Here is a 19,350-nt window from a genome sequence, read left to right as displayed (position 1 = left end):
AAGAGAATTATTCCTAAGGATTGGAATCTGTCCGTGTCATGGAAAAATGGCCAGAATGGACTTCAAAGTACAGTCAGAAGATGAGATGATGTGCAACAAGCACTTGTTTTTTTTTTTTTAAATAACCAGCAGCTCAGAGAGGAGCATGTCAGCTTAAAAAGTATATTTCTGTCTGAACAGTCCAACCTGCTGTTTTACAAGTAATGCACGGCGTTACTGCATTTTTCAGTGATTAAAGGAGGAAAATACCTCACAGTCCATTCTGCTCTAGGTTTGGCACTTTGTGTGTACCCAGTGTTGCTATTCCTGTGTGTAGCTGGTTGCTCAGTCTGCTTACAGCTTGAGTGGGCGATTCTGAGCTCCAGGAAACCCCAGTTGCTTTTGTTTTGCTTTTAATCTGGATGGCACTTGGGAGCAAAACTTGAGCCCGCTTTTTTTAGACTTTTTTTGAGTTCAGAGAATCTCCTTGAAGTTGGCTTCCTGCGATCCTTTCATCCAGTCTGTTTGAAATTGTGCTTTTCCTTTGGCTTTGTTTGGCATCTATTCAAGTACCTTCTGTTATATGGTAGGTATCAGCCTTTGTTACTGGCCCATGATAGCTTAGTCAGGCTGGTGATGGTGATTGACTGCTCAAGCACACTGAAAGGTGGTGGAAATAATTTCAGCGGTCCTCCTGTCTCATGCATAGGGTTGCTAAAGGGTATTCTGGTAGTGCTAGGATAGGGAATAAAAGTTACGCATATTCCTTGCTCTGTCTACTTTCACAAAATCACAGTGATTCTGTGATTCAATCACTTTATCTCTTACAAGATGAATTCACATCATGAAAAGGACTGAGTTATTCTTTTTTTTTCCTGTGGGCTCAACTCTTGTCAGCCCATAGATACTCAAAGAGTCATGAATAAGGTGCAAAGAGAAAGAGGAGGCTGAGTTTACTTTCTGTATTTCCACTGTGAATACCACTTTATTTCCACAATGAATACCATTTCTGTACTTCCACTCACTATTCACGTGTGCGGGAGCCTTGAGGTTGGAAGGATTGTCTCTTCTTGCCTTCAGAAATTAATGATGTTATTCTTCAGTGACCACAGTGCTGTGTCTTGTTTAGCATGAAGGGAGCTCTGGACACCCTTCACTCTAACTCTGGTGATACTAAATCATGCATCAAAACACAGATCTCTGTACTCACACTATTTAGATGCATATATGGTCCCTTCTCTTGTTTAATTCTGAGGCTTTGCAGTCAGAACTGATGCCCTCTCATGATGTAACAGATTGTCATTTGTTCCCTGAAGCATTCTCACTTCCAGTAGTTCTTCTATACCGCTTCAATTGCTACTTCTGCCACCTGCCAGGACATGGGATCACTCCTCCAGAGGTTTTTGTGCCTCCTTTGTACCTGAATAGTGTGGAAATGAGATGTGTGTGTGTGTGTGTGTGTGAAGTGTAATTCAATGGGGTTTTAGTTGGTATTGGGAATAATGGAAAGTTAGTTAGAGAAACAGTAATGAAGACCTGAGCAAGAAAAGAAAAATAAAGAATCGTCTCTCCTTGTGGCATCAGAGTACTCCTAGTTTTCAAGTCATGGGGAGCAGGCAGTCTCCAGTATTAATTTCAACTTTATCATAGGCTGTCTGGTATGTACAGTATTATAGCATCTTTCCTGTAATTAAGGGTCAGACAATGTTGTAATTGTCACCCCCCTACTATAATGGATTAGAAATTACATAAAATAACTAGCTATGAGCTGAGATTTTATGTGTGCTCTCAGACTGAGAACCAGTACTTCCTTTATTTTTAATCTGTCTTGTTTAACTATGGGTGGGTCTGAGAGCACCACAAATTAAGGTTGTGTGATGCTGCCATTATACAACGTTATTTTCAATTGCCTATTGCTTTATCAAACTCTAAACAGCTTTATCAAACTCTAAAAAGCTATGATTAAAGTTTTCCAGGGCTGTTGTCTGCCTTGGGTGGAATTATTAAAACATTTTAGTTAAAATGAGCTCTGTAGTTTTTGAGACAAAGGCTAAAGAAAAATGCTGGTTTGCTTGTTTTATTTTGGGGATCTTTCTGGCATGGTTCTTTTTCGTTGTTTTAAAATTATTTATTTTTAGAGGCGGTGTTTTTTTTTTTTTTAATATTAGATTTGACTCAGGGATTCAGTACTCGGTGAGAGAAGGTGTGTTTTGTCAGTGGATGTACTTTTTGCCTTTCTCGTGCAAATTTGGGCAAATTGTGTCTGAAAAATTGCAGTTAGCACACATTCATTGGAATCTCTTATGTTCATAATATAATTTTCAACTAATATTTCTGATTCTGCATTTGCCAAGCATTTGTCTGTGCTGAGGGTTGACCAGGCAGCAAGTCCCTGAGAGCAGTTCAGCTTGCTCCAATTAGAGGGAATGAGAAACGCATTTCTGTAATGGATCCCCCATGTGATAGCATCAGTGAAGCTTGGGTGCATGAACTACAAGCAGGCAGCCTGTCTCATCCCTCCACCAGCCCTTTTCCCCCTGACTCGCTCATCACCTGTGTGCAGTGCTGCTGGGAAGGAGGAAAAGGATGTGTACTGGGGGTATTGAAGTGATAAGAAAGGAAGGGATTTGGGGTCAGAGGAGGAGAAACTGGGATAAACGACTTCATAAATGACTGATACAAGCCATTGTGGGGCTGTGTATGGAAGGGATCAGTTGGAGAGCTCATGATGGGAGGTAAGCCAGAGGCTGAGTAAGGGGAGCAGTGCAGGTCTGCTTAAGTGAGAAGCAGAGATTGGAGCTGGGGGTGGCAGGAGGTCCATGGATGATGAAGAGTGGGGATGTGGCTATGCTGCTAGGGGAGCAGATGAGGGCTCACTGGTGAGGTGTCAGCACCTAGCCAGGAGTCTAGCATTTTGGTTTAGGACCTCTTCAATTTTGCTGGTTTTCCTCTCTGAGGAAGTCTTAGAGACACTCTGGCAGGCTGGACTTCACAGCTCCCTTGCGTGAAAGGCAACCTGCTTCTGTCAGCTCTGTCATTAGCTCACTTGCCAAAGGTCCCTGCCATAGTTCTAGGGTCTTTTGATGACCCTGGGCTTTAAAATGATGCAATGTGATGGATTTTTAGTGAGCTTTAAAAAACCTGAGCATTTGCACTGAAAATTGCATTAAAGGCACATTATTGAGGTTGTAAAGTCAAGCACACACAAGTTAGGAAACGCCAGAACAAAGTTGGGCTTTGGACCATTAATTCACATTCTCTGTACACTATGAAATGATCTTGGGCGCTCTGATCACATCTGTTTCTGTCGGCAGAACCTCTGCCACATTCAGTGCACTGGATGGATGGTGGCCCCTTGATGTTAACTTAAATAAAAAATTATTTCATGTGCCATGTAATCATGAGGTCTGTCTGCATTTGTCCAGAACTGTCTGAAGAGAGGTGAATTATCATTGCAGTCTGTCAGAGATGCTCATTTGGGACTACAAGTGGGGAAGATGCCTGGAGGTTTGTTCCAGTAACTCTTTTTGTGTAGGCTTTGATGCCTGTCATCCTGCTATATGTATGCAGTCTCAAAACGGAAGAAAGGACTGTGTTCCCACCTTTTCTTCAGTCAAGGAAGACATCTTGGGGCCCAAAAGCACTGGGAGGCATTGAGCCTCTTGAAGCAGCTTTTTTCTTTCCCGGGGCTTTCCTTGCCTGGGTGCAACTCTGTAAAGCCCTCGTGCCAGCTGAGTGGCTCTGTATGTACTATCACTGTTGAGGAATGTGGTACAAGACCTGAACTCTAAAACCAGTTCCCTAACAGCAACAGACATCAAGCAAGTTGCCTGATAGACCAGAACTGCATGGCTTAAAAAATTAAAGGCAGCTGAGGTATTTATGTGCTAGTGGGAATACAACTTGGCTTTGTCTGCACAGCACATCACTACTTGATGTGTAACGCTAGATAACATTTCAGGAATTCAGCCACCACAGCACTGCAGTCCCTTTTTGACCATATGAAATAGTAGGCCGGTGGCCTAGTGAGTACCTCTTTTATGGCAATGAAAAGCCAGATTGACTGGGCTTCCAAGCAGGCTTTCCTATCTTGATTTAAACATGAAACTGCATCTTTCATCTATATCAGTATTTATAGCATGTAACAATAGTTGAGATGTAGAAATGGTACAGAAACAGGTGCTGTGTTTCCTGCAAATGGAGTTGCATCACTAGAGTATGAGCTTTCATCACAATTAGATGAATTAACCTGAAGTTTTATGTACTTTTAATTACGCAGTTGAGATGTCCAATTACAAAGTTGAGAAGTGTAATTACTTGAGGAGGGCAAAAATAAAACTTTATGAAATTTTAGTATGGTTTCTGAAATCTGTGTTTCTAGCAATGCGCCAATTTATGCAAACTTTAGTCTTCCTGGCTGAAGCAAGAACATTTATGGTCTTGAGGTGGTATCATTTTCCTCTGTGTGCTTCACAATATATGTGTCAATAAAAAGGGGAAAGAGGACACTGGTCCTTAAGAAATATATGGCACCAGTGGTCCTAGGATATGAAAGGAAGGCTCGGCCTGTGGTTAAGGCTGTGGGGTTGGAATGTGAGAGCTGAGCTTAGCTATCAGCTCTGACCCAGGCTTCCTGTGGGCATCATGTATGGCCTCACATATGCACCAGACTTCAGGTCTGCTGTGTTCTCTCTTCCTGGTGAGACCACCCTTTGTGCTCACATGGGGTGGAGGTCCCACTTCCTTTCCCAAGGGTATATGTTGCTATAAAGAGGCAACAGCCTCTGCTGCTGTTGACTTCCATCATTTTGTTTAAAGGTGTTGAGCCAACAATGAAGGGCTGAAGCTGTGGATTTATAACTCTTGTTTGTTTGCTCTTTATTTGGAAGAGTCACCGCCCAGTGTGAAAGGGCTGCACTCTGAGAGAGGTGATGAAATATTGTCATTGGCCTGGTGTACAGACCATCTGTCTTTCCCAGGACTACTCTGGTGCATGGTGAAGTATGTTGTTTTCCTGTATGGGCTTTTTCATTTAATTGGCCTTGATTCACTGCTAACTTCTGTTTTTCCTTTTTTTAAATCAAAGCAACACCAAAACTTTAAACACACAGTGCCAACCTGCAGCCTTATTACAACCAGTCCCTTGTGCCTATCGGTTGTCTTAAGATAAGAGACACAAAAAAAATTGTTCAACAGACCAGAACAGTATGGATTAAAAGATGATTGTTAGCAGATAGATGAGGTATAAATTTAATATTGAGCATAAAATTTGGCCTTTCCTGCACATTATTTCTGGTGAATTAGCAAATGTTTCAATGAAATAATAATAATCCTATGGTCATTTAGGTTTTGCAGCTGGAAAACATCTGCCCCTGTGGAAGCGGATGGTGCAAGTGTGTGTAATATCTGTCTTTTTCTTGTGAAATTATGTCAAAATTAAAACACTGGGAGTGCATGCAAGTATTTAGGAAGAGCAAGTGTTACATGGAAATTTTCATAATCTCTGGAACTGCTATTACAGCCCTACAAATTCATAGTTAAAATGCACAGATTTGTTAAGCTTGAAAATGAAATTGCAGCACTAAAATAGCCTTATCCCATGCTGGCTAATGTCTCTTTTGAAGCTTACCTCTGGAATGTACTGGAATTATACTTGTGGATATTCTGTATCTTTTCCTGAAAAAATAGAGTAATTCCTTACTCTGAGCCCATATTCTACACAACCAAGTGTATTTCCATCCAGCAAAAATCTCCATTTCCACCAGGGATACTACTAGGCGGCAGTAAAAGGCAATTTGGTAACCTTTGTTGACTAAGATTAAACAGCTTCTAGGAGGGATTTACTTTCCCCAATTTTCTCTCTTCTGCTTTGTGAGAGGGTGCTTCAGGATCTGTCTGTCTTTTGGGGATGGACAGCTGATTTGATTTGCTGTTTTGTTTTATTTTTCTTTTAGTGAGTACACTTTCTGGAGGTAATAGCCAGAGGTGGTTTTATCCATTTGGGGTGCTATCCACTTTGGTTACAATACTGCCCCACTTGCAAGACTTAGTTTCTGCATGTTCCTTTGTCAGAATGGGACCAGATAATGATTTTCTATCATCAATATCCTGAGCATCAGACTAGAAGAAAGATGTATGTGATGGCAGCTCTCCAGTGATGCTGCTGCAGTATTCATAATGCAAAATTTCCCATCGAGGGCTAAGAGCAGAAAGTCTTAACTTTGTAGCCAGCCTGGGGATGATATCAATGTTTTGGTGAGACTGTGCTATCTAGGCAGTGCTCCCAGGAATGCTTGTATATTTTCATATGAGTAATCATTGTAATGTTAGGGAGGCTACTGTTATTTTGTATATTGTTACTGCTTTGTGGGCAAAATACATGCCAACATTAACTGGATGGGTATATGTAAATAGAGGCAAATGGGTGAAAATACATGATGATTATCTCTTGTTTAGTGGGAATGATTTCCATTATCTCAGCAAAATACTTTGTTTTCCCACTCAGTCTTCCAAAATAATGCACCTCCCAGGTCTCAAAAATGGCATTAAATAACATCACTTTTTTGTCTCTGAGTGTCCTATTTTATAGCTTTCAGATATTATTAGGTTGCGCATTACTTAGATGTGGAAGGAATGACGTACTTTCTCTATTGAGAAAAATTTTGGGTAGTTTCAATAGTATGTTGAACTCTGTGATGCAGAATTGGAAACTGTAATGTTATCTGCTACACAAATTGATTGCACTTAATGGTAGGCTGTGTAATACTTTTTCTTGTGGTGCTGATCAGTACCGACCTGGCTGGGCAGATGGCTAGTTCTGTTGATTGCATATCCATTGCAACTTATGTTAATTATCTGTTGATTTTAAGTCTTACTCCTTATTTTTTGCATGGTGTTTCGTGGAAAGAAGTCTGTATTTCAGAAAGCTTAAATCTGCCATGCTGGCCTACAGGAATGTATTTGGAATGTTAAGTTTCTTTTAACAGTCATGTTTAATATATACAGAGGGCATCTAGCTCTGACAGGCCATCTGAATGTCTTCAAAGAGTTACTGAATTGTTTATTGATCTACTTCATTATTGCTGTTTCTCTGGTTCCTTTTGATGTCTTGTCACTTTGTTCAAAATATGATGCCAGGGTTTTAAATTAATAGTTGTGCAGGAAGCCCTACATTTGTAAATATTAGGGTATGTTTCTCCTTTGAGTAAGAATGTGCTAGATTGTGCAGTAAATATTGCTGCCATCAGTTTTATCCTTTTCATGCCCCTCCCTGTGCACAGATACTACTTCCTCTCTTCCTCTTAAGAAAACTGAAGTGTCTGAGGTTTTATCTCTTAGGTTTTATAACAGTCTAATCTCTTATTCTGCCTTTGGAAGCTTACAGACTAGTTCCCTGCTTAGGAAAATAAATTTGATTAATTTTTCCTCCTTCCCTTTAATCTTTTCCATGTATGTCTCTTACATTTGTTAAATCACAAATTAAAAGTGCCGGCCCATTTATTTTTTTATCTCCCCCCCATTAATTTATTTAATCACTTTTTGATGCTTTTTAAGCTTCTAGAATAGACAGCATCCCATGACAAGGAGTTTCAAGTATATTGATTTCTTGGAAAAGGGCTTTATTTTTAATCCTGCTACCTGAATGTTTATTTGTGGATTTTTTTTTTTTTTTTTTGTTTTGGCTATAAATAGTGGGTAATAATTCTTTATTTTCTAAGCTTTCAGGATCTTAAATATTTTTATTATATCCTCCATCAGTTGCTTCTTTTTCCAGGATTAAGATTATAACCAGTTTGCTTATTCCTTGTACAGAAGTTGTTCCGTATCTTTGGGCATCTTGGTTGCCTCTCATTATCTCTTCTATTTCTAGATTTTGCATTTGACTCAGCCCATTGGCTTGTCTTCTACACTTAGTGTGCACCCACAGCAACAGCAGGAGTTTGTCTGATATCAGATTAATTTTTGTGGTAAATCAGCACAGAAATGTTAAGTGTCAGAGTGAGAAATAAGACTTCCCGCTGGTGATAAGGCAGGTGTGGAACTCTTTCATTTAGATGTACGGCTTCTTCAGACAAATGTCTTGTGCCTGCCTACAAGGCAGCCTTGCCTGTTTGCACTCTTCCAGCTTATAGCTTACGTCCCCTTCACAGCAACAAAACCTGGCCACAGTTTTCGCAGTGCGCTTCGCTCACAGCTCTGAGAGTTACAGGCCAAGTGTATGTCCTAGGTGTGCCCAGTAGCTGAACCACAGAAACTGGCCAGTTTGGTTGCTTCTGGCTGACAAGGCATAGGTTTGTGCTGTGAAGCTGTCAAATTCATGTATTACTGGTGTTCATTATTTGTCATGCAGGACAGTTTTATTTATTTTTAAAAGAGTCCCCTAACCCACTCCTTTCTCACTCTTCCCCATCCAAAATGGTAGGAATGAGCTAAGTATTCTGGAGGTAGGGATAAAAAAACCCAACCTTTTAATATTTAAGTTTGTAGAAAGTAAGCTGTTACATTAGAAATGGTCAAAGTCAAGGTTACCTGTGTACAGTCTTAAATCTTCCCTCTTTTTTGTGCATACAGCCCAGTCAGTCTTTAACAACTTGTATACTGTTTCCTTTTCTGCAAAACTGCAGATATTTCAAGAATAACAGAAATACTGTAAAATCATAGGGTAGAGCTAATATGTTCATTGATGAGGTTTCTTTTTTTTTTTTTCCTTCTGGCCCTGCCCTTTCATTGCTAGATTTCAGTGTGAAACTTGACTGCAGTACTTGTGTTTCCTTACATTTGAAGTAGGTTTTCAAAAGGTAAGTGAGCAAAATGCATCATGGAAAACTACATTAGGAGGGGAAAAGGGAAAGCTAATCCTCAGCTGTGAGGAGCTGCCAGTAATGTTCAGAAGCTGACAAAGATGAGCTGCTCATCTGAGCATAAATAGTCCTCAGAGTCTGTGTGTTTGTTGCCTTGTGAAACTGGGTGCACTGTACTCATTAGTTTTGCTCCATTTTAAATATTTGATCACATCTATGATTGTTTACTTTTGTGTAGTTTAAGGCTCTGTTGCAGTCAATTTTCACTTTGCAGTACATGAAGACTAGGAGTCTACAGGGTGTCCAGTCTATAGTGAAATTAGCAGTTAACTGTAGCCCAGCCTGGTGTTTTGTGATCTACCATGTTATTTTACAGTGAAAACATCCAGGATAAAATGCCACAAAATTGATGGGTTTCTATTGAGAGAGATTTTCATTTTTTTCCACTGTTTACACACTGAAGATGAGGCCTCTGCTATGACACAAAGACACTTTAGGAAGATTTCAAACAGCAGCAGAAAATTCTCTCTTTGGGAAAGAAAATGTACCGTGTAGACTTTTTCCCCAAGAGTATCTGCTTCTTCAATGCAAAAAACCTCACATTCTTTTATTTATTTTTTTTTAAGCATTAAAGTAGCCAGAAAGTCAATAGTATGTATAAAACATGCAATAAATGTCAACCCCTGTACCTGTACTCCATGATACTCTGGCATACTGAAATAGTGCCTTTGCATAGACTGAAGACACATTATTTCTATTGAAAGGGTTTGTGTTTGTGGAGGTTTGTACTGCTCCTTAAAAAAAAAAGTTTCTATTTAAAAAAAATTCGAATTGCTGTCTTCTGATTACAATTTTTCTAAAATTTCTTCACAGATTCCCGTTAAGAGAGTAGATAGTGTGCTGCAGGAAATCTTTGGGAAATAGAATTGCAAAAAGCTAGTGACTTAAGTATTAAGTCCCATTCTGCTTTGCTGGTCATGTGAGATTTAATTCTCTTAATTTTATATATTTAATTTCACAATACCGTTCTTTCCCTCCTGCTGGAGGAAAGGCCCATTTTCTGACATAAACTTTTCTTTTCTCTCCCCTCTCCACCCTGACCCCCAAGAGCTCTGTGCTGTTTGCCCATTAAGTTATACCAGAATAATTCTTACTGTGGCATGTAGGGCATTTCAAATGAGGAATGTGTCAATTATTGGACCTCAAGGAGGAGAGGTCAAAGTCATAGTGATGGGTTAGCATAGTCTTTAGGGTCAACAAGGCCAGGATTAAGAGGGAATGAGCCCATCAGGGTCTGAGGGCCCTGCTTCTGCTGTCTCTCTATTATGTCATTCAGATGACTTGCAGACCCAATAGACTAAAGCAGTTGATACTGTGACCACTACATTATATGCAGTTCAGTTTTTATTATGGACTAGATTTAATCTGCTCCCCAGGACTAAACAGTCTTGCTTCACTTGCGGTTCAAAGCTGTAGGACTGCTTATTAGTTCAGACCTGCCATGGTAAGAGATGAAGGGTTGGAACAAAGCTTCAAGTTTGGTTTCCTGTCAAAAAAGTGTAGTTGCATGTGCCAAAACTGCTCTGGACATAGACCCCTGTGCAGAGGGAGAGCTTTAAAACTATATTATTGCTCTGAGCTAAGGTCTTAATATAGACACAGCCTTTTATTAATCCTAGAGATCTTTTGTCCTGATCTTCCTGGTGATAGTATTCAGTATTACTGTGTCTAGCTAATTAAAGCTGCTGCTGTTAGCTCCTGCTCTGTCAAGTTTCACTAATTGAAGTCCACTGACATAAATCCATTGTTTGTATTAAGAAGGGGGGAGGGCAGGGAAAAAGAAAAAAAAAAAGACTTTGTTTTGGTTTTGGTTTTTTTTATTTACTTATTTATTCTCAGTTGTCCCTGTCAACATGCCACAGTTTCATCCAAAGCAAGGGATGCATGAAGCTTTTCAGCCTGGGTTTTGTTTCCCTGTAGTTTTTATACTTGTTTAATTTGCTGACTGGCAGCTGCAAAATCACTTAATCAGCATATCTGGCCCAAATACTAGGCTGGACTTGAACATACTGACAGTGTCTTGGCTCATGCACAGCTGAGACTAGTTTGAATTCTTCTTCTGTGATCTGTATAAGTAGTAGTGGTGGAAAAATAAGAAAACAATAGTCTGAAGATCCTTCTTGTTCCTCTCCCAGATGTGCCACACTAGTCAAACCCCGAATGCCTGTTTTGGTCTTGTTTGTAGCCTCATGAAGCTTTGGAGAGTCACTTCTGACTTACAAGACCCTCTGTGGGAGCAGGAACAGCTCTCTATTACCACTGCTCAATTGGCAGGCCTTCTTTTTGAGTCCATTTGTTTGCCCTTTCTGGGGCACCATTGTTATGTGTTCATTTCTGTGACCTGTGGAGCTGCTGAGCACTGTCATCACATTGGCAGGTCTATTTGGTCAACACAGAAAGCATTTTCTCTGAATCCAGGCAAGTCATCTGAACTAATTACTGTCGTAAGTCCTATCAGGACAAGTTCCAAAATTAACTTACTACCTTATTTTTTCCAGGTACTCCACATCTGCATTCTCCAAACTAAGCAAAGTAGGGATTCGACATCCTCCAACTCTTCCTTTCATTGGTAACCTGCTCTTTTTCCGTGAGGTAAGATATAGTTTTCTTTGTATCTAGCCGATGTGATGGGATGAGTGGACAGGAGGTAGGAAGAATTGAAATGGTACACTTCAATGGTACCATCTCTTCAAGCATCTCCCTTTAGAAAGAACAAGCAAAACTCAGCTTTTTGTGTCAGTTGATAGAAGCCGTTGAGTGCAAGCAGCAATAATTTCAGGGTAAAATAAACTGAGTGGAAAAAAAAAAAAGAGGCGTAAGCTCCTGCAGTTAATTACTTGAGCTTTTCCAAGAAAGTTCATGCCCTCAGTGAAGCAAATTTAGGTATATGAGTAGAGCAGATTATATTAACTAGCCCAAACTGGTTTGTTCTGAGTAGTTTTGGCTCCTATGACCTTTCTGTTTGTTTGTGCTTTTGCTGATTGTACACATTTATTCCAAAGCTTGTGAAGTTACTTGCTCCTGAGCAGTAACTGGCATTAGGTACCACTGAATTCTGTTGCTCTGTGCCCCACATACTGGGACTTGGAAGAGGAAAGAAGGGGAAGTGTTGGAATTCTGCCTTCAGATTTCATTCCCTTATTTTTCTCACCCATGCCATTTCATTAGTCTGCTAATGCTGTGGTTTGTTCCTTGCTCAATTTTATTAATGCTTCTGAGAATTTAGTCCAAATCCTCTTAATAACGAGGACCTGCCATTTCTCTGGTTGAATCTTACAGAAAAATATCTGTAGTGTGTCTCTGCTGCAGTCCAACAACTTTTCAGGAAATCTGGGCTAACTCTAGCTGCTGCCCAGTTTCCTCTTTTAAGTGCATGGTCATCAATATCCATGCTGAGATTTGAATTATTAATGACAATATAGTGCCTCTTACCTTAGTCTTCATAGTGATTGCACTGTCAAATAATCTGACTCATTGTTAGGTAAAACCCATTTAAATACCAGTTTTACATGTACATCTGATTTCATTTAGAAAATAGCATGAAAGATAGACTTGATCTGCTCTTGATTAATGTGAACTGGAGTTGACAGAGTGACTTTAACGTACTGGGGATGGTGGTGGTGTGGAATACAGACCAGTTCATCCTCCCTCTTCTGGTTTCAGTTCAGCTGGATGGCATGAAGCTACTTGTTCTGTAGTTCTTTGGTCACAAAATCCAGTTATCGTTAGTCACCTACTAGCGCTGTAAGAAAAAAATGCCTAGAGACTATGACATGCTGTAGATAGGCTTGCCCTGTATCAGCAGACAAGTGGAAAGTTTTTGCAAACTGTTACCTATGATGTGTTAAGCAAATTTTGTTACCAGAATTGCATTCATTAAGTCCACTTAATGCTGGCTAATAAAGAAAAGTTAAACTTAATCCTAGTTACTTTTAGCAAAAAATTAGTTAAAGGTAGCTGATAAATTATATCTTGGATTACCAAGAAATATTAATTCCATGCAGGGTTTTGAAATACCCTTTTTGAGTGATGCAAAACCACAAGCCTCACAAGGCTGTATGTCCTTGGATTTCACTATCCATTTTCCCTATAGTCCTATGGTTACCAGTAGGAATGGGCAGGGATGAGTCCAGGCTCTTTGTAATTTTTCTTTCTTCCCTCGTATATTTTGCGTGTTTTCTGGATCTGCTCCTGTGGCTGCTTTCCTAGAAATAGTGCCCATAGCAACGTGTTGGTAATAGGAAAGCTGCTTTTATACTGCAGGCTGTTCTCTATGAGAGTGTTTTCAGGGACAGGAGTGCTCTCACTGCAGTCAGAGAACAGCTTCCACCTTCCCTTCCCCTGCAGGGTAGAACCGGAGATTGCCCATCCTAGGAGTGAGGATGGTTTTAGAGGCTTAGCTGTGAGGGGCACAGCTGTGCGTGAGCAGTGATTTGTTGGGGGCTGAGGTGACTTCTTTTTTTTTTTTGTTAATAGGAAGTAGCAAAATGTCGATTTGTTCTGTTGCTACATCTACAATGTTAAAAAGTTCTTGCACTTGCATGTTTATGCAACCATGTCTTCTCACTGAACTGGCTTTTTAGAGAGTCTCTCTTTTAAGTAGGCCAGCTCCTTCTTGGTATTGCCAGTGTTGTGAAAGGAAAACACAGGAGCTACACTCCCACTACATCATCAGACTAGCAGTTTTCAACCCATGAACATTTATTTTGGAGGAATTCATGAATGGCGACTTAGGAGTGAATTGATATGTGCCGTATGGGAATCTGCCTATGTGTCATTCATACTCTTCCAGTGTCAAACTTGGACTGCAAATCAACTTGGGTTGAAAAGCCCTGGACAACAGAGGGATCTAGAAGAAAAAGGGAAATTGAGACATCTTAACAAATACAGTCTTCTGGTCCAAAAAGTGTCCTCTTCTCATGGTTTCTAGTTTTCCTTCTAGGATATGATTGCTAGAAACTTAATGAAAAAAGAAAAAGGGGGGAAGATGGGGGAGGGGGGAACAACAAGGACTCACACACACAGCTCCCTCTGACATAATCAAGAAAATCTAGGACCTGGGATTTAAGAAAAAAATATTAAATACTGAAAGCTCCTAAAAATTGTGGGAGTAAATGGTATTTTTCAGTTTAAATGGCATAAATTCAAGGTTTTAAATGTCTTTTCCCTGACTTGAGTGTAGGTCAGTTCTACTGAAGTGAACAGAGGTTCCTGTTTTGCTCCACTGTGTGAATAGAGCATCATTCTTTTTTTGGCTATTATTCTTCTGTAAGTGTGCCTGAAAATAAATGAACAATGCCAGCAGGATTTGACCAATAGTGCTAGGTTGTGGGCTTTTTCATAAGCCTTCAAATTTATTTTAAACAAGAAAATGTTTTCTTCATGGGATTACTTTGAAAGAGTTATTTTGGTGATTTCTCAAGCAGTGCATTTTATTTGAGTGAAATAAGAGTTGCTGTTAATACAGTGTCTGTGAGAGAGGAAAAGGAAGTGCTGAAAGTTAAGGGACTAAAGGAAATGCAACAGGAAACACCTATCTCTATCACAGAGGAGCAGACTTTAAAAGCTGATTTGGGGAAAACAAAGTTATTTTACTGTAAGTCACCCCTCCTCTCTCAAGCACAATAAAGGGAGATAATCACACCCTGAAACTAGAACATATCCAAGTTAATCAACTTATCTCAAAAAAGAGAAGATAGGAAATTATTGCAATTCTGCAGCTGGGAAATTATCAGAGTCCAAGATATTAGATTAAAAATTCTTCCCTTGCGTGAGAACAATTTGTGGTGGGTAAGTCTGATGTAACAGTAAATATGATTAGATTGTTTAAAAAACCAGCATGTTCAGTTTTCTCAATAACTGAGCAGACTTGCAGCAGGCAGACCACTGCTTTGCTAGGAACTCCCAACTGTTCCCCCACCTCTCCACGTTCTGCATTTTTCCTACCAGCCTGTGGAAAAACATGAGGTTTGTCTGTAATAGCTGTGTAATGGGACGCACAAGGGTATACGCAGCATGGACTTTCACATATGAGTCTGCATGGGCTTTGGAGCAGCAGCTTGCAGGAATGCTAAACAAAACTCTCCTATTAATTCCCAGGCTAATGGTTTTATTACGTGACAGATGCTCTGAAAACCAAGAAGCCACATGCACTGCACTACCCTTCTGTCTGAAGAACCACAGCAAACACTTGACCTGTTGCTATGGCTGTGCTGTGCTTTTTCTCCCCCTTTCCCATCCCCTTTCTAAAAAGGCAGCCAAGCTGCATTTAAATGTCATTGGCTCTGACATTTGCATGGCTCTGGTCTCCTGGTACTGTACCTCTGTGCACTGCTCCCTACTCAGCCTCTCGGGGAGCAGCGCTGTGCCCCTGCAGCCTTGAGGCTGATGTCTCTTCATGATGTTTGGGGTGGTGGTAGGTGTGTGGTTGACTGCTTCTTTTGATTCTTGGTAGGCAGGATATGCAACTTTGCCCTGTGTACTGTTGGGCAATGTGCTTTGGGTTCTTATAATGGCATGATCGTGTGTTGCTTTCCTCCTGTTACTCATAGCAAGCTCCAGTGAAGGTTTTGACTGGCTGTGCGCTTGTATTCCTGCCTTGCATTTTAATGAAAGACATCACTCTCTTTAGCCCCTCTCTGCTTGGACAGGATACTCTTTGTTTACTCTGTTTATTTCTGTCTGGCCTACTTGTAGATCCTGGGCTGCCCCAGAGTGGCCCATTTCTGCTGAATGGAAATGGGGGCTGTGTGGGTGCTTTGTCTTGCTTTCAGTTTGAGATCTGGCTGGGCTGTGTTGTTTTATGGCTGATGGGTGGGTGCAGAGAAAGGGGGAGTGCAGGGAGGAAGCAGAGGGCAAACATGATCTTTTTATCTTTTTCCTAAGCATCTGCCAAAAGCATCCTTTGGGTTGTACATAAAGAAAAATAAAAAGCAGGGTCCTTGCAGGAATGAAATTAACCTCTTGTCTAATTTTCAGCCTAGAAAGAAGCGTGTCAGTGCTTAGAGAGAGTGGCTGCAGCATTTACTCTTCTGGAATTTAATGACACAGCATGTAAATCCAAACAAGGTTGGAGAGAGGCAAATGGGGGGGGGGGGGGGGGGAAGGGAAAAAGAGGAGCTGTGAGATAAGCTGTGGACCTGGATTTAATTATAAGAATAATATGGCTTACACTAACAGTGAAAGCCTGCTATGCTTTGGTGTTGCTTCACGCAGATAACCAAGACAGGAATAGGGAGCATGTATTTTGCAAATTGATAGCTGTCTGTGGGGAACCAGAAGGGGTGGCAGTGGCATCACCAAATAATCTGGTTTTATCTTGCACAGTCGACTGTGTGCATCTGCCATGGGCTGCTCACTGCCCAAATAGACCTCACGGGGTACTCAGTGTCTTCTCTTGTGTCCTGGAAACACCCCTCACATGCACCTTGATTGGGAGGCCTGTGAATCCATGTATTTCATGTGGCATGGATACATGTGGTGCAGATCTAAACCTAGTAATCTCATAGTCTGCAGTGTGACAGAAAACCTGGGGTTAGATGTGATTTTATGTGTATATTCATATGTCTATAAAGCCAGTCTGTCTCCCCTTCAAATACATGTGAATTCCTAGTTTCAACTGGTAGTCTCTGCTACCTGCTTTGATCAGATGTTAGTGTTGTCAGGTACCCTGACAAAGTCAGTGCAGTGCCTGTTTGTGGGAACCTAATGCAGGAAAATGAAGACATCGCAGTTACCTGTCTGCCACTTGAATAAATGCTGTTTGCACCCTTGGGTAAGAGCTGGGCCTCTGGTTTCTCAGAAGAGCATCTGGTGGAGCTGTGCTGTGGCTCACCCCAGCTTCTCCCTGAGTTCTCAGCAGGGTGAGCCTGCCTCTAGGGGAGCAGTGAAAATGCCTCAGAAACTCTTTCTGTAGAGGTGTGATGTCCTCAGCTTTTTTGCACTCGATGTTTCCGATAGCTGTTTGCTAGGTGTCCCTAAATGTCATGTCAACTTTAATGTTTATGGAAGCTGGAGAGACAGTATTAGGATACACAAAGAGATTGGCAGTATTTACGTGAAGGAAAAAAATAGGGGTGAATCATTGCTGCTTTGCTGGTGAATAATGGTGACCCAAATGGTGAAGGTGGTAGTGGTCATGACAGGTGCTTTTGCTCTTCTGAGATATACTGTTTTAATTTAGAGGGAGCAGGTCACTTTCTTATTCCAAGGAATGGCTGCGGACTGTATAGCTTCTTAGAGCAGCTCCCACATCTATTTGCTGTGCGGAGCTGGGTGAGTGTTTCCTGTAGACCTCAGCAGTTGCCCCTAGAAGGAAATGTGGAACTCATTAATGAGCAATATCATGTTTTTGATATTTTTTTCTTTTTATGCTGTGTTTTGGTAGTTCCTTTTGGCATACTTTATACTTGCCTCATTAAACACACATGAGGTGAAGAGGCAATTGCTAGATGATTGTGAAGGGCTCGCCCATTAGGTGGAAAAGGGATGATGGTTCCCCATGGCAGCACAGTGAGTGAGAAGAGAGATTCTCTGATCATGCTGCTGGCGTTCCCCAGACACCCAGTGTGATCTTGGGCAACTCTGACTGGGACAAAGCTTTCTTATTGTCTGGGTAAGCAAATCTCTTGCTCCACCTGCTTTTTACCCACCTGCAAAATGACATGGGTCTTTCCATCAGGTTATGGTGAAACACTTTCAGCAACTTCTCTGGGGATTTTCTGTGGTAGATTTGGGGAGGCTGATATCACTGCTGTCTTTAACAGGCAGGGCTGCTTGAAGGCTGGAGGGAGACTAAATGATTTGGCAATGTTCACAGAGAAAGTGGGGCTGTGAATCAGCACCAGGTCTGAACAGTGGTTTATAAATGAAGGTGTCTGAGTAAAGTGGGTTCTCAGTGTAGTAGCACTGCAAGACACTTCTCTGCTGTTCCATTTCATCTTTCACAAAAACCATTGCCCTGTGAGGGGTTTTTGGTGACAGCTGACAAACAACTACCCAAGATCCATCAGAGAAGAGGTCTGCGTCATTTAAATGACACCTGGCTCATGAGAATGGTGTAGGGGAAGTTTGCCATGTGCTGCGTCTTTTGGCGAGTACATTTGCATGTTCATCACGTAACTCTGGAGTTTGCTATGTAGCCTGCTCTTTAAGCAGTGTGTACTGCTAAATTAAAGCCAGCTCTGGCATGACATGTAGCAACAGTTAAAAGCCATGCTACACAGTAGTTGGGTTAAGAGAATGAAGATAATGTATAGTTGCAATGGTAGCAGCCTACAAATAAACCCAATGTAATCACTTAAAATGGAATTTACCTTGGACTCCAGGATCTCTGTGATCATGCGCAAGGAGTAGGATTCACACAGGAGGTAGGGACTTTCACCTTGAAGAACAGGGCAGTAGTGATATGATTGAACAGGAGGACTCCTGTAACTGTTGTAGCAAACTTAATGGCCTTCTACATGTGGACTTAAAAATGCAGGAATATTTCTTAGGTGTGGTTGTGACTACAACCAAAACTGAACAGAAGACATCAGTGTGGCACTGGCCTGGAAAGAATGGGATTGGACTAAATAAAGTCTTCTAGTCCTTGAAATTAAAAAAATAAAGTAATACACTCGGGGCTGCAGTGAATAAGAACAATCTCTGTTGTTTTAAGTAAGTTGTAACTTGCTTATGTGACCTGTAAACCTGGAGTTTAGTGATGGTATATGCTGCTCACCTTCTTAGTGCAATGAGGAGAAATCCGTATTCAGAAAACAGTTTTTCCATGTCGGCAGGATCAGTACGTATAGTAGCCAGGTATCAGTTGCAATGCTAAAATTGTAGTGGGCTCAGATTGGTTGTTGAGAACAGTTGTTATCCATGAGCCAACAAATTTAGCTGAGTCTTAACTTCATTAGCAGTGTCTAAATGCATTAGCCATATGCTCCTCAGCATATGGGTAAATACATAACAATTTATTTTCATTAGGGTTTTCTTACAAGTGCTGATAACCCAAGCTCCGCTAGAAATGTTTACAGCATGACATGTCTCTTCAAATAAGAAGCTGGCCTTCTGTACAGCAAGCAAGATAGTTTCCCCCACCCTTTCTGAGAGTAGGAAGGTACAGCTGCTGTAGGTCTGATCCACTGCAGCTAGATGGGCTCGGTTTTACTGCAAGGCTTTATATTAAAACAAGTAATAGAAAGCTTTGGAGAACTGTCTGTTCAAACATGTGCCATTAAAACCATGGTATTCATTATGTGCTGTCTTCTGGCTGCTTAAGGTGCACCTTGAGTGGTATCATCTGGTAGCTTTATCTAGATGTATGGCCCTCTGGGTTCTCCCTCCTTCCTCCCCTCCCAGACAGGGCACACAACAGGGCTAAATGCAAGATCCTTCACCTGGGTTGGGGCAACCTGTGGTATCAATACAGGTTGATGGATTAAGGGTTGAGAGTACCCCTGAGGAGGACTTGGGGGTACTGCTGGATGAAAGGTTGGACATGAGCTGGCAGTGTGCCCTTGCA

At 41.1% G+C, this 19,350-nt stretch overlaps 1 protein-coding gene across 7 annotated transcripts in view; it reads left to right on the top strand.

Annotated features, from left to right (window-relative positions):
• The window catches only part of TBXAS1 (thromboxane A synthase 1), a 239,217-nt gene that overhangs the window by 56,333 nt on the left and 163,534 nt on the right, over positions 1-19,350 (top strand). For 6 of the 7 annotated variants that reach the window (XM_057420685.1, XM_057420693.1, XM_057420690.1 and 3 more), the window contains one exon: positions 11,339-11,432. In XM_057420685.1, the coding sequence (XP_057276668.1) occupies positions 11,339-11,432 (94 nt within the window). Of the gene's footprint in view, positions 1-11,338; positions 11,433-19,350 lie in introns of those variants that run through there. The other variant, XM_057420692.1, reaches the window with a different exon arrangement.

The sequence above is a fragment of the Pezoporus wallicus genome, unplaced genomic scaffold (assembly GCF_028554395.1).
Source record: "Pezoporus wallicus isolate ANWC-B61680 ecotype Strahan unplaced genomic scaffold, APGP_CSIRO_Pwel_v1 contig_2871, whole genome shotgun sequence".
NCBI lineage: Eukaryota > Metazoa > Chordata > Aves > Psittaciformes > Psittacidae > Pezoporus > Pezoporus wallicus.
Note: the sequence above shows the minus strand (reverse complement) of the source record. Positions and strands in the feature narration are given on the sequence as shown.